The 26,552-nt window shown below is 41.6% G+C and overlaps 2 protein-coding genes and 1 long non-coding RNA gene across 3 annotated transcripts in view; 1 reads left to right on the top strand and 2 right to left on the bottom strand.

Moving 5' to 3' along the window:
• The window catches only part of LOC310754759 (sulfate transporter-like), a 21,482-nt gene extending 10,058 nt beyond the window's left edge, over window positions 1-11,424 (bottom strand). Inside the window, exon 1 of the mRNA XM_083597000.1 lies at window positions 11,296-11,424. The gene's annotated coding sequence lies outside the window, so the exon portion shown is untranslated. The remainder of the gene's footprint in view (window positions 1-11,295) is intronic.
• On the bottom strand, window positions 3,428-15,598 carry SLC26A2 (solute carrier family 26 member 2; the record flags this gene model as incomplete). The annotated part of the gene is made up of 2 exons (XM_083597063.1): window positions 3,428-13,903; window positions 14,954-15,598. The coding sequence occupies 2 exons, from the start codon at window positions 15,596-15,598 to the stop codon at window positions 12,398-12,400; spliced, it is 2,151 nt and encodes a 716-aa protein (XP_083453189.1). The 3' UTR covers window positions 3,428-12,397.
• Window positions 15,482-26,552, top strand: LOC310755157. The gene is made up of 3 exons (XR_014544186.1): window positions 15,482-15,618; window positions 22,617-23,197; window positions 25,027-26,552. It is a non-coding gene; the product is annotated as an uncharacterized lncRNA (long non-coding RNA).

Here is a 26,552-nt window from a genome sequence, read left to right as displayed (position 1 = left end):
AAGTTAAAAGGCATCTTAAGGTAAGGGTGGCATCAACAAAGCTGTCTCAATATAGTCTGTTTTGTAATTAAGGGGTAAAGCTCATATAGGCTGCTTATAGTAAAAATAGTACTATGTTGATCCATACTACTACAAACAGGGCTGGCCCCAGGATAAATAAAAGCCTAGGAGGGGCCCTGTGGTCAGCTTTGCAAAGCCAACTAGAGGGTTTATGGGGCCTGGCACTGCTGTGATGTTGGGGACCCTGCTGCTGCCCTCTACAAGGAGCCATGCATGTGTGTGTATATCAAGCTGGGGGCCTTGAAGCCAATATATGATGTGCTTCATTTTTTTTCTTACATGGAGATAAGGGAATAGGGACCGTATATCTCTCCTGAGCACCTCCTCCAGATTCCAACCCCCTTCTGGCAGAACTTCTTTGTCTTTCCTCTTCTTCTGGTTGTGGCCTGCTGCTGGCCTTCTCCACTACTCACTCAGTAATGATTCTTCCCTTAAGGCCTGGCTTCACATTACTCCTACACCTTTGCCTGTGGCAACTGCCATGGGAAATAATTCTCCAGAAATCTTAGGTGGCTTTCATTCACCTTGGGTGGTTATTGGTACACACAAGATTCTTACTTTGTGAAGGCCTGGGGCAGCTCAGCTCAGTACAGACACTTCCTGTTTGCCTCCCTGGCTCAATGTGGGCAATAGATTAAAAAAAATCACGGCCATTGAGCTCTGCTTGGCGCTTCCCGCACTCCCTGGGCAACCACCCATCTTGCCCACCTGACTACAAGGACTTACACCAGTGGTTCCCAATTAGCTAATTACTGAGGACCCCCTATTTTTCAAAAGCCAAGCCAGGGATCCCCTACTTTTGAAAATGTTGATAACTCTATGGGAGTTGTCTGTGCAAAGCAATTTTTTGAATAAAATGTGGGGTAGAACCTAATAAGCAAAGGATTTTAGGTATACTAAAAAACAGACCATAAAATTTATATTACCATGAAAAAATGACAAAGATTTTTTTTTGGGGGGGGGGAGAGAAAAAAATTTAATCAACAAGATAAGTGAGTCCCTTGGCAGGTGATGATGCCACAGACCCCCTGGGTGTGTTCCCCAGAACTCCAGGATTTCCTGGATCCCTAATTGAGAACTACTGACTTATACAAACAGATAACTAAAACTGACTTATACAAACAGATAACTAAAACCACCATTGCTCCATGGAGTGATATCTACCTCATAAATAAACATGGTCCAAGCACATGTAAGTAATGGTTTTTGAAATTAATAAACAAAAAGTGTACATTAATCCTTTGCATTGTCCCCCTCCCCTCAGCTTTTTACAAAGTGTATAATTCTGCAGCAGGAGCCTTCATCCAGACAGAGTGCTTGTCATGTGACTGGCCAACTGTTCAAGGGATTCACAGTCTAAAAAACAAGGAAGCTGGAATGGTGAGAGACTGAAATGGAAGCTTATCCTAAAGCCTGTCTGTAGAAAACATCATCTCTAGAAAACCATATAGCTCAGGAGTGCAATACCTCAGGGACCACATCTTCCCCTATGAATCATCATCAGAGGCCCTTCTTTATGTGCCTCATCCACAAGAGGTCCGAAGGGTGTCACCATGAGAACAGGCCTTTTCTGTGGTGGCTCCTCATTTGTGGAATGCTCTCCCCAGGCAGGCTCACCTGGCACCTTCATTACATCTCTTTAGGCGCCAGGCAAAAACATTCCTCTTCTCTCATGCTTTTGTTGGCTAATTGAGCAATCTCTAGCCTTTTAAACCAGAGAGTGTTATTGTTTTTCTTTGTTCTATGGTATGTATTTTTGTGTTTTTATATTGTAAACCTGATGAAGGTGTTAGCAATTTCACTCTTCCGATGCTACAGATGAGATTGTTGTAAATCACATGCCTGTCTGCAATGAGTCTGGGAAAGGAAGACAGTCTTATCTCTTCCGCTACGGGTACTATTACACTGTACTTCCGCTTTTTTATTTCTGTTTGTTCTCTCGGAGCTGGAGAGAACAGACGCCATTATGCTTTTGTCTGTACAGTGTGTAAATAAATAGTAGATTAGCTCTATGATGTCTCACTCTTCTTGCTGTGTTATGCCAGAAGACTAGTGTACATATACCAGCTGGTATATGTTGCTAGCAAGCACACTGGAAGAGAAGGGAGATGCCTTTTCCAGAGCTGCGCGTACCGGAGGACGCTCAGAGGGTGCTTGAAGGCACCGCCAGGGCATTTTCCCAACAGAAGTGAGGTATAGAAATTTAATAATAAAGAAAAATAATACTTTGTATTTGCCCAAAGTGGGGTTTTTATGTGGAAAATTATCCAGGTATGCAAAGGAAAGGGAAAGGGCGTTTCTCAGAGGATTTTACATATATTTAAGGGACACGGATGGTGCTGTGGTCTAAACGACCGAGCCTCTTGGGATTGCTGATCGTAAGGTTGGCAGTTCAATTCTGTGCAACATGGTGAGCTCCCGTTGCTCTATCAGCTTCTGCCAACCTAGCAATTCGCAAGCATACCAGTGCAAGTAGATAAGTAGGTACTGCTGCAGTGAGAAGATAAATGGTGTTTCTTTGCGCTCTGGCACTCATCACGGTCCTCTGTGTGCCAGAAGCAGTTTAGTCATGCTGGTCACATGACCTGGAAAGCTGTCTGTGGAGAAATGCCAGCTCCCTCCGTCTGAAAAGTGAGATGAACACTGCACCCCATAGCTGCCTTTGACTGGACTTAACTGTCCAGGGGTCCTTTACCCTTAGCTTTACCTACCTACATATATTTAAGTGTACAAAGCATCTAGAAAGCCTGTGTGTGCGCGCAAAAGCAATATTGTCCATATTATTAAACACCAAATATGGGATTTGTGATGTCACAGAGATTAATTTGAAGAAATTTGGGGAGTCAGTATATATGAATTAGTTCTAATGCCCACTAGGGAATAATGTTACTAATTAACTGTGCATAAATTCTGTGTCTAAGAATATTATAGACTAAGGGTGCTTCCAGATTGCCACTATTTGGGGGTGGGATTCCATCACATCCTAGCAAATTCAGGCTGCACCATTATTTTTATGGTTGAGGATTGGTTTTCAATTGTTTTTGATGTTGCAACCTCACCTGGGAACCCGATAGTGAAGGGCAGGCAAATAATAATAGCAGTAGTAACAACAACAACGATGATGGTGATGATTTGGAGCTCTTGTGAAACAAACTGGCTCCCTCCTCCAAAGACTGGGTGTTTGCCATCTAATCTCTCTGCAAACAAATCAGGCTTGTCTGAAGCAGCCTAAATGTGCCCACCCTTATTCTGTTCTGTATTTGAGCTGCATATCAAAATTGGTCATGTCACTATGGAGGTTCTGCAGTTACTGAGTTCTTGATATACTCAATAGAACAGACAGCCAATTGAGAAGTACAAAAACACATTAACAGAGTTATAAAATATATTTTAATAGCAAAAATATTTACAAAGCGATCTTATGAAAATAGATACAAAATTCATTGTCCCGCTCGAGACTTTTAACAAAAGACGCTAGTACTGTATCTTAGCAGCTGGAGCTTAACATTATAGGAAACATGCTTGCACACACTTTGTGATTATTGCTTTGTTTTGCATTGATAAGTCTTTCTCATATAAAAAAACATAAAGAGCTACCAATAAAAAGCAGCCATTTCACAAAGCCGTATTTGGTCACAATGCTACATCAATAGCAAATTTGGTTCTTTAAATTCCACAAGACGTTCCAACTTAGTATTTTCTGGATAACATAGCCAAGAGATGTAACCAAGAATAATAACACTTTGATATTGCATTTAATTCACATGGTGGGTATGGGGGGGTGTACTCTGACAGCCCTCCCACCGTAATCCTTGCAGCTCTGTGATAGTGTGGTGAATGTGACTTAGGGTTTGTCCAGATGGACAAGAATGCAGGAGACCAAGTTAATATCTCTCCCATTGTCTTCCTATTTGCTATTTGTGCTCACAAATGCCTGTTACTTTCTGGTGGCTCATTTGTGTAGCAGAAGTAAAGAAAGAGGGGCATTTTCAGATGCCGGCAAGCCCAGCTCCTTCTCATGGTATAAGCAACCATATGCATAGTTCTACCTAACTAATTAAAGACATCAGTGAAGAGGGGGAAATACTTCCGCCTGTATTTATAGCCAGGAGCTACCGGTAGTCAAAAGAGAAGGATGTAATAGAGGTTCACTTAAGTGATTTTTGTATGTATAGAAACAAACGCTCAAGGCCTCAAAACAATGACGATTTCTCGAACGATGCTCAAGGAAAATATAACATTCAAGTAAAGGAGATCTCTTTCAAACTCATGGGGGATCATTCATCTATACTTGATATGTAGGTCATATAGTGTCTCTGTGTGTCCCAGTTATTTGTTAGAGTGGCAAAGTGAAAAGACTATAACTATGTAATAAAAGTAGTAAACATTTGGTTCATAGAAGATTGCATTTCATAACAATTTTGTAAAGTACAAAGATCCAGTTCCCATCATGCTTTCTGAGATTGGCCTTCTTATGTTTTTTCTTTGGTTTGGAATCAGTGCTTGAAATTTGAGGCAGGTGTCTCCTTTTGTAATAAGTGACTTGGCGAACAATGGATGGAGTTGGGGTGGGGCTTGTGGATTTCACTAAGAGCTCCATCTAATTTGAAGATCTCTTCCTGAGACAACTTGTTCATATACTCCTAGGGCGGCGGTGGCAGCGGCGGCGGCGGGGGTGGTGGTGGGGACAACACAGGCTGGCTCCATTTGATCTACTGGAGCAATGCCAGAAGAACCACCAGCCATTTCTTGGAGTGTCATAATAAATAATGGCTGATGAAGAGCAAACAGGAAAAGTGTTTGCTAAGCTAAGCTGCACGCATGTCAGGAACAAATATCACTCAAGAAAAAGAAACTCTCTCACCAGTCTCTTTCCTTTTTCAAAAACACCTTCACAATAAAATCAGATATTGAGAAAGAAATCTATATTGTGCAATAATGCCTCTCCATAAAAATATCCTTAATATTTTTGTTTCATAAATATTTCACATACAACTCTTCAGTTTAGAGGGGGAAATATCAAAATCCCTTTATCTTTGATAGCATGAAGATAATGTCACACACACAATACTAAGCCGCTGGAAATTTCAGAGCAAATATTTGCATAGCTCACAACTGTTCTTCTAAAATGACACATGCACACACAAATCTCTGCCATGTACCCTGAGAAAACAAAAGATTTTTTTCTGCCAGACCTTTTAACTCAAGGTATCCTATGGCATGTAAGTGAATAGCCCCGTAAGTGTTGGAAGGCTGATCAATTCTATATTCATTTTCATTGTGGTATGTCTTTTAAAGGAAAGTCTTGGGACATTCATTTCAGAAAGCTGTGACTGCTTAATACAGATCATTATAACATTTCACATTATGGATACTAAGCCAGTAATTTGTCTTGAATATTCCAGATGCAAAAACAAAGTCGGTTTTCACCTCAGAGTAACATTTGAATTATGATTGGATAATTATCTTCTAATGGTTATTGGGATGAATACTTCCCTGTTTCAGTGAGCAGAGATATTCCATAAGAACATTTCTGAAGGGGTCCAATCAACACATCTACTATATTTCAGAAAGGACACTAGTTTTTTGAACACATGGTTGTTAAACAGTCTGTTGCATACTGATAACTTAGATCTCTGAGGCCTACCAGGAAGTAGCCAGTAAATGTCACAAGGCCATGGGGAAGGGTTATGTTGGTCTTAAGTCAACATAGCAAATAGACTTTGGATTGGTTCACATGTAACACTAAACCAGAGTTTTGTATTACACAACCTAAACTCAAGCTCACGGGCAGTATACCGTAGTTTGCCTGATAACATGTAACAACAAACTATGATTTGCCACAAACTAGGAAATAACAAATTGAGCCAAGTGTTAAAGGAGAGAGACTAGCAGTAGCGAAACATTGTCCTTGCTATGTTTGAACTGAGGACTGAGAACTTGAGTGCTGCATAGTATCTCTTGATTTCATTGTGATTATCAATGCAAACAACTGAGCAACTGCTAGAATCTTATAGAAAACTTTGTACAATTGTTATGGAAGACAACTGAGGATTTTCAGTAACTATTGCCCAGGAGGATCATTATATTTGTGAAGAACTTGGCAGTGCTGTGGATATTCTGTAGAACTGGCACCCCATAAAATCAAATTTTCATTTTTGTTCAAAAGAGAGATCTATGGCTGCAGTTCAGGCAAAGTCTGATAAAATCTCAGAACCCAAAGGAAGCCCTGATCAAGTTTCTTCACTGTTTAGGGGCCTACTTAGCCTTTCCCCCTTTGTGTGACTCGCACACAAAAAATGAAAAGTAAAGCAATTTTTAATATATTTGCATAGCTGCAAGATTTATACAAGTTACAAAATTTAGTATGTAATGGTGCAGTTTGGGTTACTTTGGTGCATAAGCTCAATTACTATTCTCAAAAGCACAGAAATATCCAGGTCCTAAGGCTTAAAATGATCATCTATTATTTTGAAGTGAGATTTAATTTCACACTACTTAAGAGGCTTAAAGCTTCATAGTAATAGGGCATTCCGGGCCCTTAACAACAATGTATTGCAAAGCAAAAGCAAAGCATGCCACTGGCAATCTTCCACACTATAAAACACTAAGCACTCAAAATGAGAAAATTCTAAAACATCCCTAAGGGCCAATCCTGGAACTCACAAGGGAAAGAGAGCTGCTGCTTCCTAATGTTTCCTCTTCCTGAGAATGTGTAGTTTAACACAATGTGACATCACATCATCTCTCTGCGTAAGGAAACTCACATCACACATTGGCCACATTTACATGTTACAATGAGTGGGAACCCCCCTTTTTTTATTACTTATCATGGTTTCTTGCAGGGTTTGGCAAGCTTTTAAGGCCTGTGGGCACATTTACAAACTGGAGAAACTGTCACAGACACCACTCTCACACCACAACCAAGCATGTGCTGCAACTTATTCCACTGGATGCAACAGAATGCTTCTTTCAAGCCAAATATCAGCAGGGGGAGGAGGCCCTGTGGGTGCCATGGAAAGCCTCTGTGGGCACATTTGGACTCACAGGTGCTGCGTTAGTAACATCTGGTTTATTGTGAATGAGCAGTGTGTTGGCACATGCTGCCCAGTTGTTGCCACTTGGCAGAAGTAAGATAAAAAGCAGGAAAACCTGGTATGTCCAAACCAAAGATCGCTATTTGTTAATCTCCCACTTAAGCCATGATTACTAGTCAATGTTAAACCCTGGCTCATTGTGGCACGTGAAAGAGGCCAATTGTGTTATGGGACAGAAGGGATAAAGAAGCACAGAAAGGTAGCCGCTCCTAATCTTTTAGTTCCAGAAAAATATAGTATATATGATCGCAACTTATGCACGTTTTAAAATGTGCGACTTCAACTTTATGCAGTTGAAATCACGCAAATGATATGCACAGAAGACAGAGAGCTCCTTCTTGCGCAGGGTTTTCTCGGAACAGAAAGAGGTTTTAAACTCTCAGTCTTGCTTATGGGGCTCTGGGAGGCTCTCACAAAATCCCACGGGAATTCAGATGACCCAGCAATAGCATCTCGGAGAGAGCATCCCCAGAGCCCAGCAAGCAAGGTGAAGAAGAACGACCAGGGGAGGGGAATGCTGTCAACTGGAACCACTTGAAATGAGCAGCTTGCTAGGCTGTTCTGCCTTCTCTCCCTTCCTCTCAGGTCAAGGTGGTTCTTAAGCAGCCATCACTTGGGGCAGGAAGCATAACCACTTTGTGCAATACGTTGTATGTAGCAGAATACAAAGTAATATAATATAGCATCATCAATTTGTATAGCATGAATTAAGTCACGGAGCATGCCCCTTTAAAAGTGCTTTGAACTGTCCCCAAATAAAAAGATATATTAAACATAGAAAGACATAACGGCTCCATTTACTGTCACATATCATGCCTTTTTTGGAAATATGCCACCCACTGTTGTTTTTGCCAAAAAAGCAAACATAAAATGGCATTAGACACACAATGTAACTAAAAATTCTGTTTATGTGATTAAAAAGAGGAAGTGTTTCGATCAGGAACAGTTGCATGCACACTTCTAAGTATTTATGCTTAGGAGTCTTGTAAATGCCCGATTAAAATTAACACCACAGTAACTTACTGAAATTGCACACATAGTTCAAGAAGTAAAATCTGTTAAGTTATTAAATGCCAGCACTTATGGTGCATTAGATACATTAAGAGCAACAGAAACTGCTATAAACAGCAGCTGTAATATGAGAAAAGCTAAATTAAGAGATATTTTAAGTTTATAAGTGAAGCTCTGTGGATATTAATTTCCATAATGCCCTGCTGTTAAAATACAGAAAAGTGCTAAAAATGTAATACTTCTTGTCACTCCAGCTGGCAAAGACCATAATAGGACCTTTTGGCATTAAAAAGGCTGAAGTCTCAGTGGGAGAAATCTGTATTGTTCAATTAAAAGTTCTTCTGCTTGATGAAAACTTGCATATTGTTGAGCAGATTGTACAATCTCATACACAAAATCTGGCTCTGTAAAGGGTATTGCCGCATCAAGTAGAACTCACATGCAAAACAAGGCCATGAAGTCAGGATCAACAGCTCCGATTTACGTCAACAAAGCCACATTAGTTTGGCCCAGAAGCAGGAGCTAAACTTTGAAATAGGAAAAGCAGCCCTCTCTATCTTGGGATGGGAAAGGTTACCTCTACGCCAACTCTTTGAGACTAAACCATGATGCTACATGCAGATTGATAGCAAAACAAATTGAGTTCAGCAACACTGCAGATTTGAGGGGAAGTGAAGAGCCTGTCAAGCCGTTCATTTTTCTAGCTGTGTTAATTCCAATATATGGTGGTCTCCTAGAATTTTTTTTTAACCCAAATCAAACCAGGACATGCAGCACACTTAACTGGGACATGTGGATCATCATAATAAAAGTAATACAGTCAAGAAGGAATGGAAGTACTTGAATGAAAGACAAGGTTCTAATGTAAAAATTTGGCTGTGTCTAGAATGACCTCATGAATGGAAAAGGGGAAATACAAATATCTATATATTAAGATGGAAATAATACTGAAATACAGATAAAATATAAAATGTGAAAGGAAGTGTTGTGAGAGTGATGGAAGTCTATTATTACTATTATTTTGTAAAATAGTGTTTATTGTATTGAAATATTATACTTTTCTTTATTCTTTTACTGACTACTTTTCTTCGCATTTCTTTTTCTTTTTCTTCTCTATTTTTTCTTTCTTTATATTATTCTTTATGCATGGTTTGGTATTGATGTATTGATGTATTTACTTGGCAATTAAAAAAATTACATTGAAAGAAAGAAAGAAAGAAAGAAAGAAAGAAAGAAAGAAAGAAAGAAAGAAATTCCACAAATTTTAATGGAATTAATGGTGAGAGTTAAATGAAATCCATCAACTGTTCTGCTGGACTTCTTTACTCCTGAATGCAGTATGTAAACCTGCAGAGCACTTTTATGCAGTGCTGGATTTAGGGTGGTGCAGGCAGTTCCCCTGCATAGGACACCAAGCCAAGGGGAGAGCAACAACACCACCAACTCAATTTTACAGATATCTACACAAAGTTAGGCCCTGGTCAAACGGGCGACTGAGTTGTGAGGGGGGGGGCAATTTAGGGGGGTGCCACATTTTGCCCTCACTCAGGGTGCCATATTACCAAAGTCCAGTCCTGATTTATGGAAGACAGATGCACTACTGCCTTGCAACTACTTCTCATCTTAAGTTTCAGAAGTTACTGGTGCACTCCTGCATACGATTCTCATACTTCTATACAAAGCATGGGAAAGAGTTGTACATATGTATACCTGTTTCCACAAAGTGACTGGCAAAATACGCTCACATCCCTTGGAGGGAAATGTCTCAACTTTGGAATTCCTGTCTGCAGTGCAGCCATAAAAACACAACTCCACTGTTGGGAAAAGGTCACTATCCTACCTTAAACATCAAACTTCTGTATGAATTTGGTAAACATGGTGGGAAACTACAGCAAGGGTTATATGTTGTGTATGTGTTACTTCTTTTTATTACAAAACCTCCTGAAGGGGGAGCCCCTATGACACAGAGATCAAATAACTGATGTTTCCCTCACCAAGTTAACGGAAATTATATTCCTATGAAGAAAAGGAAATGGTGTCACAAGAAGGAACTGTCAGCATCCACAGATGGCTTTCCTAAACCACTTTAGCCCTTTTTATCTCAGGGGAATTAAGCCAGTTGGCTATCCAGCTTCTGCTTAAAGAGCTCTCATGAGAATCCATCAATACAGTCTATTCCCCTGCTGAAGAGATCATACCATCAAGAAGTTCTTCCTAATGTTTCGTCTACATTCTTTTTCTTGAAATTTGAACTTCTTGCTTCAGGTCCTACTTCAGGAAGAAGTCTGCTCCATTATCTACACAACAGCCCTTCATGTATCTGAAAGTGGCTATCATATAACCTCTTAAACATCTCTTTTCCAGACAAAGACACCAAACTCTTTCAATCTCTCTGTATAGGACTTAGTCTCCAGGCCCTTCACTTCACCATCTTTGCCACCCTTCTCTGGACATGTTCATTTGTCAATATCCCTAAATTGCAGTGCCCAGAATGAGACACCGTATTCCAGGTAATGTCTGGACAAAGCAGAATAGTGCAACCTAGAACTATTTTCACCCCTTTTGAAGAAGGGGAATACGTCTCCCTACCTATTTTCTTGCTCACTCGAATGATTCCTAATTGTGCCTTCAATATCTCTCTTCTAAAATTTTCTTCTCGTCCAATATGTTCTATCCATGGGATTGTACCTGGTATTTCTCTATACTAGTAGAAATCAGAACAGCTGACTATGTTCAGCTTTCCCTTTCCTCAGTCTCATAAATCCCTAATTTGTTTTTGTTTTTAATTGTGCAAGATTATCCTCCCTCCAGAACAAAACAAAACCCCTCATTGCAACTGAACTTGCACATTCCCAATCCAGTATTTAAACAGCTCCACCACCACTAACACGTGATGGAAATAAATATTTAACTTAAAAGTGGCGGGAAAGTTTTTTTATTTCATTCTCATTTGCTTATATTTTACATACCTAACCTGCAACAACTTGGAAACAACCAACTGATTTTATTTCTGCAAAGACATTTGGGTCATGAACAATAAAAAGTGCAAAGAAACTCTATCCTTGTAGAACTGTTTACTTTATGCATTATGTAATAGCAGTTAACTGACAAAGAAAAGACTGTTTACAAAATGTCCTATAACCTGCTCTGATTACCCTGCAGCCATCATCCATTGGTTTTCTTAATAGAAGGGCCACTGCTTTATTTACCAAAGGAATGTCTGAGAAGTTGATTAAGTATCCAGGTTGTTTCATACACTATGAATGACACAACCAGAACCCTCAGTTATGAAACAGCTAACAACATGTTCTTTCCATTGTTTACAGTCCTAGTAAAGGCACTTATGATTGGCTTTAAACAGCAGAAAGTTTTGACCATTTTCTTATCAACAGGTTAGAACAGGACACATATTTTTTCCCCAGTAACTTATCGAACAGATCAAGGGGTAAGTCAGCAAGCAACTGCTCTCCCCAGAATGATTAGTTGAAAATACAAATTTGATCAAATGGCACAAGCTTAGATTTTAAGGTAAGTGAATGGAACGAAAGTTCCCTATTCCATCTTCCGCCTTGCTACTGCCTGGGCCCCCTAAAAAACCTCCTCACAGTATCTGGGGATCCTCCTGAATAATGTGAGAGCCTGCTGAGGGAGGGGAGAATCACCTCATATTGGGCAGATTTCCACTCAATCTTAAAATATTCTATCCTTCCCCAGCAGCCCTCAGTACCTCATCTACTTTGTTCAGAAGGGGCTCCTGACCCTCTGTAGCTAAGCAAAAAGGACCGAAAACCTTCCTTCCATTAACTTCCTGTTGTTTAGGATCCAAACCATATTTATTATTTCAAGGCGGGGGGAACCACCCAGAATGGCAGCACTATTTTCACACACCAAAGTGGGCTTCAAGGCGAGGTGAAAAATTGGGGACATGAAAACACTAAAAGGAGAAGGGGGTGTGACTATGAGGCACATCTGGTGTTAAAGAGTATTTGTTCTGCTTGTCTGTCACGAGAGCTTGTAGACATAATAATCCACCTTGCCTCTCACCTTCTTAATGTTGTGTCCAACAGAGCAAAATTAAAGCATCAAAACTTCTTGTATGATCCCACACCGTATGAATAAAATAATTAGCCCTTTACTTCTGTGCGAGTGTATGCCCAGCATCATCTCTCTCACACACGTCTGCCATTACCTGAATTTGGCTAATATTCACCATTCACTCTTTAGTGAAATTAGCTTTCGGAGGCGCAGAGCCCATGCTTCCCGTGAGCACAAAATGCGTATTCCACAGCTTGGTGCACACTATGGAAGAGGAATTGTTCCTCCCCCTTTTTAAGGTACTCCCCTCGGTATAGGGATTCCCTCACAGAGGGACTGCACTGAGCCAGCAGCACTTGGATGCCAATTTCCCCATAATCCTTGTGAACCTCCTTGAGCGTGTGGATCCCTGCTGTATCTAAGAACTGCACCGCACAGCAGTCAATCACTATAGTGTGAAACTCCAGTGGGTGAGTGACAAGCTGTACTGAGACCTCTGCCTGGTTTCCGTTGGCATTGACCATTTTCTCACTAAGCTTTCGCTTTTCCGCTTTTCTCTTTGCTGCCAACTCCCACAGAGGGTTGACTCCAGTCTGCTTGTACAGCATGGACTTGAAGCTCTCTTTGTTAGCGTAGTAGATGGGTGCTTCAAAACGGAAAACCCTGATCCCTGGTTTCATCTGAAGGTTCCTATATTCAGGAAGGGGTTCATAGACTTCAGATTCTGGAACCCAGCCCAGTAAGTGCCCTTCTGGTCTCTGCGTCCTCACAATGACACACAGCATTGAAAAGCAGACCCCAATCAGAAGGCCAAGTTCAGTACTTATCAGTGCTGAAGATAACATGGTGACGAACCAGATCAATGTGTCCACTTTGCTTAACCGCCACATTTTGGGCAGGTCACTGAATTTCCGCAAGGCTCCTCTGAGATTGACAATGGTAATGACCCCTAGCACACATTTCTGGAGGGAATAGAACAGGGGAGCAATCACAAGGAGGACTAACAAGATGACCAAGGCAGTCACCACACCAGAGATCTGAGTCCTGCAGCCTGTCGACTCTTTGACAAGTGTCTTGGCAAGGGCTGCGCTAGTAGTGAAACAATGGAAGAAAGAAGGGATGATGTTGCAGAAACCAATGGCATACATTTCCTGGTTGGGTTTAACTGTGTAGCCATGCTTCTTGGCAAACATCTCAGAGAGAGAAACTGTGATGGCAAAGCCAATAATGGCTATGGCCACTGCATCCAAAGCCACACTGGGAATCAGACTCCAGTCTGGCGATTGCGGTGGCAAAAACCCAGTAGGAATATGCCCAGAAACACTGGAGCCATACTTCTCTTTTAGCTTCCCAAAATGAGATGCCAGTGTGGCTACCACTAACACCACCAACTCAGTGGGCATGGGCGCCTTAAGTTTGGATTTGTATCGCTCGTTCAGCTCTTTAGTTGGGATAAGAACAAGAAGGCACAAGCAGCTGGTGATGAGATCGCAGAAGTTGGTCTTGTGGATGTTTCTGAATATGTTCATCCAAGTGGTTATCAAGGAACCAATGCCGTTGCTACGGGGAATGTCTAAGCCCAAGAGGTATTTGGCTTGTGAGGTAAGGATGGTGAAGGAAGCACCTGTAACAAATCCGCTGAGCAAGGAATCAGAGAGGTACACAGAGACAAAGCCAACTTGGAAGAAGCCCATGGCAACCTGAAAAGAAATGCACCAAAGATCAGAAGACAATTTTGCAACACAGGATGGAAGAGTATGACTAGACAATGCATACATTATTTCAGATGAAAGTATCAGTTCATAACTATCCGTTATGATGGGGGACCAGTTAAAATTGGCTTGTGTTTGTTTCAAGTTCTTTACAGAATTTCTTTCTCTTTTTGGCTTTTGTTTATTAACCTTTTTGGATTTGCAGCTTTTCCTCTTTCCAATATTTTATTTAAAAATTTCAAAAAAGCACCATGTATATGGGGCAAGTGTGCACATATAGGTATGTACATGTGCATATTAAATTGGGGCTGATGATTTTCTTGTAAGGAATGCATTTTATATTATTTAGTTATGTGTGTCTTTACACTGTTATTAAATATTAATCTGAGTTGTCTGATGCCACAACAAAGTTTTGACTCTTGTGATGAGTTGGCTGGCTCAAGCCTGTGTTAGACCTGAGGATTTGTGGTGGTTAACCCGTGTAATGAAATAGTCTGGGTATGTGGGTTGGTTGGGGGTGTATGCTTCCATTTTAGGATAACCACTGCTAAACATTACAGCCAAATCCCAAACTGTGGTTAATCTTAAATTTGGTTTGTTGAAACAAGTCAGCTTCTTAACTATAGTTTGAAGTTGCCGTGTTTCAACAAACCATAATTAAAATTCGTCAGTTTGTTTAGTTCATACAACACAGTAGCCTCCAGTTAAACTAAAAACGGAAGAAAATCTTTCAAGCTCCTCTTCTCAGTCACAGGTGGGGGCAGTATTTAAGCCCCAAAGTAGCAACTTTTCATTTCCCATCAACTACAGTTCAGCATTACATCTGAACCAACCCAACAAGGTAAAGGGCTAAATGGGGATTGGAATCTAACCATTTTCTTGCAAAAACAAAATTCCAAATCACCATGTATATGCTTAATTACAAGGCTGCATTGAAACTTTGGTACCAGTCTGTCACCAACCTCGTCTTGGAAGGCAATGAGAGGAAAACTACAAGAAGCCTATAAAACAGATGCCCTTTGGATTGTCACCTCTTACCTGGTAAATGCCAGCAACAAAAGTCACCGTGGCTCCAACGCTAATTGCATAGCAACTTCTGTCACATAACAAATGTGATGTCTCATTCACAGTCAAAGGCCCCAGTGTGCTGTTATTTACGGAAAGATGCATGTCTGAGTTATAACTACTAGGAACGTTTGATGCCAAATCATACCCAGCTCTCTGTACTTCACGGTCCACTACTTCTCCTATCATCAGGCACAGTACACCGAAAATGCCAACAGAGATGTGACGGGAAGTTCCAAACAGGAAATAAATGAGGCTTGCAAAGAACGACGTATAAAGGCCATAGATAGGTTCTTGGCCAGCCAGCAGAGAATAGGCAATGGACTGCGGAACCAGCAAGATCCCCACGATCAAGCCAGACATTAAATCTCCCAAGATGTTCTCTTTCAGGTTGTACTTGGGGAGCCATTTCAGCACTGGGAGGAAGCTGAAGAGCAGGTCTTTGGCAGTAGCTGGGGTGCAGGTGCATTTTTTCTTCACTTTCTTCAGCACGTGTGCCTTGATGTCTGTGCTCTTTTCTATACGTTCTAGGCAGATCGTGCGACGGCTGTTTGGTGGGCCATCATTTACTTCTGCCATCTCAAACCCTGAATGGACATGATTGGCTTCTGCTGCCATCTTCAGGGCTCACTAGAACAGTGGGGAAACAGAAGGAAAAGAAGACAGAATTATTTTTTGAACCGACATACAGATTTCAAGCTTATTAAAGCAAACACAACAAGTTATCTGAAAAAACTAACAACTTACCAAAGAAAAGCAACAACACCCTAGCCTGGGTCAGAAGCAGCAGCAGCAGCTCTAAGCCTAAACAGTTCCACTGATACACAGGAGACATGAGAGTCTCCTATGGAAGCAGACTTTGCCACTGACTTCAGTGTTGGAGCCAGGTACACGTGTACAGTGGGCGAAGGCAGCAATAGAGACATCTAGTGTTAGAAATTCCCCAGGTGCCAGGCACATTTTGCAACTGGCACAGGTTCAATTGCAACCACATGGAGATCTCTGCATGCCAGATCGGCGACTGACATCTCTATCTGGCTGGCCCTTCCAGCTTTCTTAAGCAGGTAAGCAGAATAGCTTATTTATTGCATTTATATCCCACCTTGTCAGTTTTGTCTCTTGCTTCTATGGAGATCAGACCAGCATACACAGAATACTCTCATTTTTATCCTCAAATGAGGTAGGTTAGGCCAAGAGCCACTGATGGTTCCAAAGCCATTCAGCAACAGAGCCAAGTAGGGATCTGGGCTTGGGTTTCCAAAATGAACACTATGCAACACTGGTAGGAAGAAGAAAAACTCCCAATCAATTTATGCAGCTGAAATTAAACTACTTTAAAACAAAATTTGTATTGGCTTTAAAGGGTATGACTGACACCTTAAATCCAGCTTTGTAAAAGGGTTCACAATCCCAAAACCAAGGCTTCAGTGTCAAACATACCTGTCCTGTCTCCATGGTCATTTTTTCCTACCCAGCTTGCTCCATGTCCTTCTCTTTCCTTATGCATACACCTCTCTGTTAGAAAAGCAAAGCTATAGTATAGGCTACAGCTCAGCTCAAAGGACATTTGAGACACTTCCCTCCACACACCAAAGGGAATAGTGTAGCCTCAGTATAAAGCCCTATATTTCAAAGGCTCAGTTCTCACTGGGTCAAGAAGATGAAGTTAGTGGCCAGCTTCTCAAGCATCCTTCATAACCACTTTTGCTCACTGCCCTTCTCAGCAAGACCAAATGACAAGACAAGAGACCTCAAGAAAACAACACCATTTTAAGAAAGAATATTAAAGGAATAGTAGCAGAGTGAGAGTAAAAGGAAGACTGAACTTTGGAACTATTTGCAGACGTTCTTTGCAATATTTGCACTAAGTCATGCCTTACAATGCTCTTATATTGTGATTTGTGAGTCACCCAAAAGCTTTAAAAAGCCCTCATGTCCAGGATGGAAGAGAGTCAAAGTAAACTGAAAATGTATAATGCTGGCCAAATCAGATACAGGTAAATGAGAGTCTTCCCACTTTCCTTTCCCTGCAGCAGATCCTTGCGTTTTGTCAAAGGCTGCTTCTAAAGTTTCCTTAAGAATCAGGAGCATATAGTCCACTGTGTCACCATTATCAATTACATTTATATTCCACCTTTACTGAAAGGCATTCAAGATGGTGTACAAGTTCTCCCTCCTCCCATTTTCCCCCTTACAACAACCCTGTGAGGTAGGTTAGGCTGAGAATTTAGTTACTGGCCCAATGAACTTCACAGAAGAGTGGGGATTTGAACCCAGGTCTCCCTTGGTCATAGTTCAGCACTCTAAACACTTCAGCTCTCCCAATCCAGAGGTAATGTGGTACACTCTGAATGCACAGCAGTGCTTCCAAAAGTGGTCTCTAGCAGAGTGTGCTGGAGGATTTGAGTCCTCTGGATTCAAACCTCTGGATCTGACTCCACATCTCCACAGTATGTTTAGCAGCAAATCATATATGTTACATTTAGGAAGCTCACTAACATGGGCATTCATATTCGAAGACCTCTTCAAATATGAAGTAATCGTCACTGTAGCTTCTCAGACAGCCTGGAAGCTATGATTAATTCCAACCAGAGTGCCTGTATTAAAGAGCCTTTATTCTAGCTTAGTGTCCTTGAATGCACACACAGCAAAACAGCTGTATATTCATCCAACGAATGTTGAAGAGTGTCTAGACTGCAGTAACAGACTTCTGTCCTAAGGGGCGGAATGGCTTGTGAGAAAGCTGCCTGGCAATGAAGTTGGCTTGCTCACATTACACTTCAGTATGTACCAGTACACTTTCATTTTGTAGAGGAGAAAGTATTTTTTGGGACAAGCAGTTAATAGTTTATAACTGTACTTTCTCTACAGTATACAAACTGTCTTACAGCTTTTGTCAGTAACTTTTAATTCCTAAAGATATGTTAAGTTTAGCTAAAAATTTCACCCTTAAAATTTGCCCCGAGTAGCCTGAGAAATGTTAGCAGAAAAACACCAGGACTAAGATGTCCATGTGATGAGTCAAGAACCTCACCTGGAAGTGCTTTTTCCCAAGAAAGGGCATCATTTTGCCTAAATGCAAAATAGCCTTTTAAAAAACCACTACTCATTCTTAGAAGGCTGGCCATTGTTTATTTTTCATTTTCATCAATTTAGGTATCTGGAATACAGAATACTTTTTTAAAAAGCATAAGGCAACAAGAAAAAAAAGATGTGATATTATTTCATTTCTGTAGATTTGTTTAAGGGCATTAGTGACCCTGGACCAAAAAGTTCCAGTTTTTTTCACATTCCAACCACAAATGTATAAATTTTCCTTTTTCTCTCTTACAATGTGAGCATCTACCATCACCATCACCTCTTTCCCCAGTTTTGTGAGATTTCCATTTGCCCAGTGCCACTGGAAATCCACTCTAATACAATTTGCTCTTTAGTTAGTAGCTAAATATGCTGCATATCTATGCTCCATTTCTTTTTAAAGGCTATTTCTGTTTCTTTCGGTTTATACAATGTCTTTCTCTATTGGAGCACAATCACAAACCTCCTGTTTCAATGTGTACTATTGTCACAGTTCACCTGCACTTGTCAGAGGACTGAATGTACACAGTTCAAAATTACTCATCTGAAGCATAATCTGACCATTTAATTTCTACACTGCTTAATATATTTCAAAATATCTCTAAGCAGTGTATGGAAAACTAAAGAAGCAAAAGACAATTTAAACAAAAATATTACAAAAAACACACAATTACATATAAAAATGCTAATTAATATAGGTTACAAATGTATATAAATAAATAGCAATTCATTTTCCTTCTAACACATCTTCCCTCTTAGGTTCTCACCCAGGGTCCAACAAACTCTCACCTCACCCACAAAAGTCTCAATGAGAAGAGTTCCTGGAAACAGGGGGAATCACCCTAGTCTCTCACTCTAGACTTGTTTTTATGGGCAAGCCCAAGTTGGATGGTAATTCCTCAGGCTGCCTACAGCTGTGTCTCATTTAACTGCATTCTCCATACCCAGCCAGTTCCAGGTGCAGCTGGTTTGTTGCACTTCCCAGAGAGCCCAAAGGATGGGGAAAGGGCCCCCCTTCACTCACAGCTCTTTCTTCAACCTCTGTCCTCTCCTCTTCCTCCTCCTCCAGCTCCTTGAGTCTGGGTCAAAATAACACTAAGAGGTCTAACGGATCCACTGACCTGGTAACTATTCAAAGCAGAGGGCCAAGTTCACATAAGCAGCTACCTGCAACAATTTTCATGCTCAGATCAAGGCCTAGTTCAAGGAAAGCATGCGACCTTCACAAACAGCCTAGCTAGGGCTTCTCTCATCTGTGACAGTTATATTGCAGAGACAGCCTAAGTGTTGCGTATTACCTGACAAAGAGACGTGGGACATCCCACATCTGAATCACAAGCATAGTGGAAATGTGCAACTTCCTGCTTCACACATGAGCACTGCTCCAAGGATATTTGTGCAAGTTTATGTAATTCTAGGGGTTACCTACATTTGGCTGATTAAAAAATGCTGCTGCACGAGATGAATAGAAAGTACAGGGGAGCAATCAAAAAGCATTTGATCTGTTGTTAAGATCAAATACCCATTTAGTTCAGCATCCTGTTCTCACAGTGGCCAACTAGATGCCCATGGGAAACCTGCAAGCAGGACATGAAAGCAACAGCCCCTCCCCATTTTTTATTCCCCAACAACTGGTATTCAGAGGCATATTGCATCCAATACCGGAGGCAGAACACAGGCATCTTTACTCACAGACCTCCTTGACAGCCTTATCTTCCACGACTTTGTCTAATCTTTTAAAGTTATCCAAGTTGATGGCCACCATCACTACATCTCTTGGGATTTATTCCCATAGTTTAAACTATGCGCTTAGTGAATAAGCACTTTCTTTTGCCTGCCCTGAATCTTTCGACATTCAGCTTTATTCTAACATTACGGGAGAGAGATAAAAACTTATCTCTAATTTCTCAATGCTATATGTAGTTTTAAACACCTGTATCATATCCCCCAACAACTGGCCTTGTTTCCATACGAAAAGCCCTAAATGTTGTAACCTTTCTTTATAGGGGAATTGCTCCAGTCCCTTGATCATTTTGGTTACCTTTTCTGAACCATTTCCAGCTCATTTTGAGGGATAGCTCTGCATCAGGACGGGGAATCTCTTCCAGCTACTGAACTGGACCCTGGTTCTGCTGCCCCAAATTGGACTACTATGACAGGTGGACAGGGCAATGATGTCAGAAAGCCCATTTTTCTATTGCTTGAATTCAAGCCACACTGCAAAGAAAGATTAATGTGGAGCTTGAAGTCAATGCCAATCAGCTGGTCAGTACAGTTCAAGCCTTGCTTTCTGCAAGGGGATGCTTCTGCTAGTTACATGGGGTGGATAAAAGCTAACACAATGTCATGTCATACATGTATTCTTTTACTGTAAACTACCATGGAGAAATGTGATAGCCTTTAGTATCCTCATAACATGAAGTTTGGACCCCAGAGTTCATGGCTTGCCTTTGACCATTCAACAAGTTCATGAGTGAATGAATCTACATTTGTACCTGACTGCCAGATTAATGTTTACGATTATGACCACATCACCAGTAAGACCAGGTGTAAATCAAACAGCAACACAAGCCCATAGAAATAAGACAAAGACTCCTACAGATTTAACACTAGGGATCCACACCTCCTACTAACTAAACCTCTGTGCTTGACTGCTCTCTTTTGTTTTATTATTCCTACAACACTTCCTCACTAAAAGACCCACATGTACCTTGGCTTTTCCAGGGAAAATGTCATTGTTCTTCCCTTCCTCTTTTAGACCTCAACCCTGCAGGCAGGATCTACCTTTTATATTTACCTACCTATACAGAGACCTTGCTCAGTTCTTAGGACCTTCAGAAATAAATAACAAAGCTTCCAAAATCTGTATTTCAGATTTGACAACAAAGGCTTGGCTTACTAAGTCAATTTCCCTTAATACAAGCATTCATAGTTTGCCTTTGGCATCATGTGCCTGAAATTATGCATGGAAAAAGTTAACATGAATAGGGCTATACACAGAATGCAGTTCTTTCTCTATGACCACAGAATTTGTTGCAACCACGATGCTTATGGAAATTGCTGCAGTCCGATCCATGTACAAATATTTATCCACACAAGCTGCATTCCAAGGCTGGACAGTGACTGCTTTTGTATGGAGAAAACTGACTTTATTTATCAACCCTAAAATATTGGATGTAAAAACACCTGGATATAATAATGGGGGATCACACATATCCAAATACCCATGTTTATAACTGAAGCTTAACATCTTCTTCCAAAGACTCTGTGAACCACTCTCTCCACAAGAAGAGAAAGAACACTAACACTGTGATCAGAAGCAAATGTTCACAGGTAAATCACACATTCCAGAAGGTAGCAGTAAGTTACAACAGGTCCATTCTTTTTTCACCAGGCCAGGCCCTTGGCTTCCACTACACGTCATATGATAACTAAAACCACACTTTTTTTATTAAAAGAAGTATGCATCCTCTGGGGTGATGTTATCCAAACTTTCCTCCAGAGTCCCATGTATTATAGGATTAGATTCCAAACTTGTCACTCCTGTTTAAAAGATGCTCAACTATTTTATATTCAAATAGATCTTGAAAAATGTCAGTCCTGTACCTTCCACAGCCGTTCTTTCCCCCTGCACAAAGGTCACATCAATCTCAATCCAATTTCTGAAATGTTCCTTCTTGTCTGCCTTGAGAATCTACTTGAAACCTTTATCTTTCTCTCCCATTACTGAACTGTGCATGTATTGCAATTTCACGACTTGTTTCAAACATTTACAAGGAAATGGGAAAAGCAGCAACTTCTGTGACTGATGCTTTTTGCCCCACTTCCTACCCTGACATCCAAATTGGGGAATCTGTGATCATTTTTGCCCGGCTACAGGTGAGATGTGTGACTCTGAATCCCACTTTGAACACTATATATTAGAGAGGATGGGGAAAGAAGCACTATTGATTTACCTGTGCTTGCTTTTGGATGGTGTGAGAGATTATACAGGGCAAACATTCCAATGAAGTGGGTGTGTTATTTCAGTTCTGAATGGATGATAGACCCAAACAGATATTTCAAAACCTTTTCTTTCACAATCAGGTTCCCTTTTAGTCTTTTAAATATATATACAATAAGCAGTATATAAATTTTCTTAAATAAAATAAATACTATTAAACGTTAGCCACTCAAACTCCCTCTACTGAGAGATGAGAACCGCCAAAGACACAACGACAATAATGAAGGCCAAGGGTGCTAAGTGCTTAACTGCATAAATTCAGTTTAAACAGCAGCTGCTGAATAGAAAGATGCTTTGTTACGATTGGAGCACTCCCGAGTTTTTAGACGAATATGAAGCGAAGCGAAGAAGACGAGGCAGCAGGCTATCTTACTCCCAAGCCTCCCAAAAGTGCTCAGAAGACCCTCACCAAACTCAGCCCGAGGAGAGGATGGGCTGTGGATGCGCAAGAAGCTCCTTTCAAGCAAGAAGACACGACCCCCGAGTTTCCTCCTGCTGCCCCACTCCAGACCGCCCCTTCCCAACCGAGATACCCTCCGAGGAGAAACGCACAAGCTTCAAGAGCGCTCTTCTTCCGCCCCCTCCAGCTGCCTTTCCTCTCTCTGCGCTCCTCTCCACGCGGGAGCCTCAAGCTCAGCTCGGCTCGCGGCGGCGGCGGCGCGCGACTCTCGCGGCGGCCTCCTCGCTTCCAAGAAGCGGCGGCGGGACTTGCTCGGAGTTCCTGCCAGCGAGCGGCCCGGGGAAGGAGGAGGAGGAGAGAGGGAGGGAGGTCCCGCCCGCGCCCTGCGAGGCCGCCGCCCCCCTTGGCCGCCAGCTCAGCGACCTTGCAGAGAGCGGCCCAAGGCTCCGGTCAGGCCTCTTGTGACGCCCGCCTCGGCCCGCCTGCTGAGAAACCTGAGCAGGGAGGCTCTCTCCCTGTCCGGGCGGGAAGCAAGAAGACGCGGAGGCGGCGGCGGCCTCCGTGGTCTTTTGACACGGCGGTGGGGACGGGAGGCGCGGAAGTACTGTCAACTTTGGATGAAAAGTAAAACTGAATTTCTTTGAGTGCCTTCAGCCTCCCCTCCTCCTGCCCCCGGCGAGGCCTTATTAAGGGAGCCGTGTGCTTTTAGCTCAGCCTTAAGCGGGCTTACTCGGGAGTAAGTGACCTGACACACCTTGCGACTTGGCAAACGTTGCGAGCTCTCTCTTGCAGAGCAGTCCCATTTAACTTTATGCCGAACGGCCCGCGTTGCTTGGCATGTGACCTATACAGAATGAAGATTTAAGAGCGCAGCATCCATCATCAAATAATTTCAGAGTTGTATATCCAAATTCAATTTACTTCTTTTAGCCAGGTCACTGTTGTACCCATTTCATATATGCGCTTCTGAGGCTGGCAGAACCAGGGGGCGGAAATGGGACTTGAGCCCATATAGGCCGACTCTGTTATCACTATGTACACATACACGTGCTTATAATTTGAGATCATTTGCAGCAGGCTTGCACAATTTGTGGAGCATATTTGAGCATTGGCAGAGGCTCACTAAAGGTTTGGTGGAGCTGTTTCTGCCTGCCTGGGACGGGGGGGGGCAGGGGGGGTGAGGTCCGGCGGAATCAGCCATCTGGCAGCCCATAATATTTCATTGTTACTTGTCTGGCTTGTATCATGAGTTGTATGGGGCCGATTGAAATGCTTTGCAGATTTATGTGGTCATGCTTTGAACAAATGTTAAGACCTACTTGACTAGGCAGCACAGTGCAGTCTCAGTGCTGTAGCCTCAAATGCTTAGTGCAATGTTTCTCAAACATGGGAGGAGTTCGTCTTAAATTAACAGCTATAAACAGCCAAAGGTGAGGATGCGCCCCAAAGTATGGATCATGACTCCGCAGGGATTATTGAGAGGAAAGACAGGAGATGCAAAGTGGCAGACTTGGGTGTTTCAAGATGGTGATGAATAATGGCATGGGGTACATAAGAATGTGAATAAGGACTAATTCACTCAGGTGAGCTGATTCTTTTCCTCACCTATATGCAAATCACGTGCAGAATAACCTTGGAGTGAACCAGCTACACACTGGGGCTGTAAACGAATATGGTGTACAGCAGCCATCTATCTCTTGAGGGAATGCCACTGAAATTGAGTCAAAACACAGTGGAGCAAATGAGTTGCCTGGGTAGCATGTGGCACTTCCATGCCTTTCTTCCTCTTCTCTTACAGCACAGAATCAGAATACTGGGAAGTGTTCCCACATTTCTGGGCAAACAGGCAAATTATACCTGTCTTCCTGGCAGGGTGGATTTGATTTAAATCAAATTGAATCACTAGTCAGTAAGACTTGATTTAAATCATTTTTACAGAAAGGTTTGACCTTGCTGGCATCCTCTGAATATTTACAACCAGAGGAAGGTTTCGTTTTTGGAATAATAAATTTTCAGAGTAGTTTTTACAGTTACATCAAAAATTACTGATTTGGTTATACTATCAGAAATACATAGCCAGATAATTATGAAATTATTGTTTATATTTGGACAACTTTTCTGCTGTATTTTATTGGAAGGAGAAAAATAATCATTTCCTTAATAACAATTTAAATAATTTATTTACGGTAGCTAAAACAACAACATTATAGCATATGTATCCATGTTTGTTAACCAATGTGGTTATACGATTTTTTTAAATTAAAAAAACCTTAGACTGCGTTTTAGCACACATGAAAAACTGTAAACAAATCCTTATTTCCTGAGTAATAGACTTTGGACTATAATGTAACTTTTAAAAAAATTATTTTTAAAGAATCATTTATTTTTATTCACCCTGCTTCCTGGCAGCACAGCAGTAGTATATAGTGCCAGTTGCCTGGGACTCTTACTATCTTCTCAGCAGCTCACGGGACAAGTTTTAAGAATTGTTTGATTAGGCTGGAAGACATGTGCCGTTTGATCACACCCCACCGAGATAATCAGGCAACTATCTTTACCTTCCAGTGCCACTTTAGCAACTGTGAAATTTGCAAGCAGTCATAAAAATGCAAATAAAATGCAGGGTGTGGGAAGGTTCAGCCATGAACTATGCACTTCATCATCCACTCCCCCTTGGAAGTATTGGCTCAGGCACTTCACTGGAGCAACCCAGCCTGGCTGACACTGGAATTTCTCCATGCATCTCTCTACACAGAACAGGGACATAGGAAGAAAATAAATGGCCGTCAGTGTTTGAACTATCTGCTGTTGGCCACAGATCTTTCATAACTCAAATGAAGCTTATCTCGCATCGCTTTATCATCCAGGACTCACATTTCCATTTTAAAACGGAACTGAAATATTTACCAAGGAAAGAGGAAGGTTGGAATAGGGAAAAGTAAGATAAGAAGGCAAGGACCACTGTTTGCCAGACCTCTAGGTCAAGCTTCCTCAAACTCTGCCCTCCAGATGTTTTGAGACTACAGTTCCTATCAGCCCTGACCACTGGTCCTGCTAGCTAGGGATCATGGAAGTTGTAGGCCAAAAACATCTGGAGGGCCGAGTTTGAGGGTCGCTCATCCAGCCTGAGAGTGACTGACCTCTGTCTGATGCCAATGGCAATTAAACACTTGATTTGAGTAACTAACCTTATAGCATTTCCCCTGAGGCCCATATCACTGCTCAACAATACTGAGATAAATGACATTTTTAGAGTTGAAGAGACAAATGGTAATTTTATAATCATGATGGGAAGTAAGCAACTGGCCAGCAACCCTGAAAGATGAGGACAAACCTTAACAATGCTAAACTTCTCCGAGCAAGGCCTGGAGCTTCTGGAATATGTACAGTAGTTGTGCAAGCATGATTCTGGCTTTGGCAAATGGATATTCAGATAGTACCCCGTGGCTTCCATTCAGGTGGCTTCCTTCCGCCATAAAATGGTGCATGTGTAGCATTTGTCCCTTAACTGCATTAATAGTTGCGTTCAGCTTGAAAGAATAAAGCACTACTGTGCATCACTTACTTGGATCACTTAAAAAAAATGTGTTTGTTTTAATTTCATTTTAGGCTAATACTGTAAATATCTTCACCACTATCCAGCTAACAGATTCAGTAGCCTTCTCTGAATTCATGTGCTTAATGGTTGCCTCCCACTCAGCAGAAGCAGATGACACAACTGAGTCACTGACACTAATCCGGGGGCAGGCACAGGGGAGGGGGAAATGACAACAATACTACTGATGAATTCAGACTTCCGAATTAGTTGAAATGGACTAATCCTCTTAATTTAAAAGATTAAATGTATACTGACAAAAAAGATTAAAACTTACGCCTAGTGCAGATTTAAGGATATTTTCCTAACTTTTCAAATAAGAAATTATTAAATTTTCACTGAGATTACATAGCACAGTTTGGCATTTAAAATGCTTTGCTTTTTGGGGGGGCGTGTCATTTGGTGCTTTGTCTTTCTGTTATTTCGGTTGTTCACATATCCCGGCTGCGCTCCTGTCTGCTGCTCACAACAAGAGATTCCCCCTCCCCAATTTGCA

This window comes from Podarcis filfolensis (assembly GCF_964270895.1).
Source record: "Podarcis filfolensis genome assembly, chromosome: 2".
Taxonomy (NCBI): Eukaryota; Metazoa; Chordata; class Lepidosauria; order Squamata; family Lacertidae; genus Podarcis; species Podarcis filfolensis.
The sequence above is the reverse complement of the archived record's forward strand: the minus strand, read 5'-3'. Positions and strand labels throughout refer to the sequence as shown.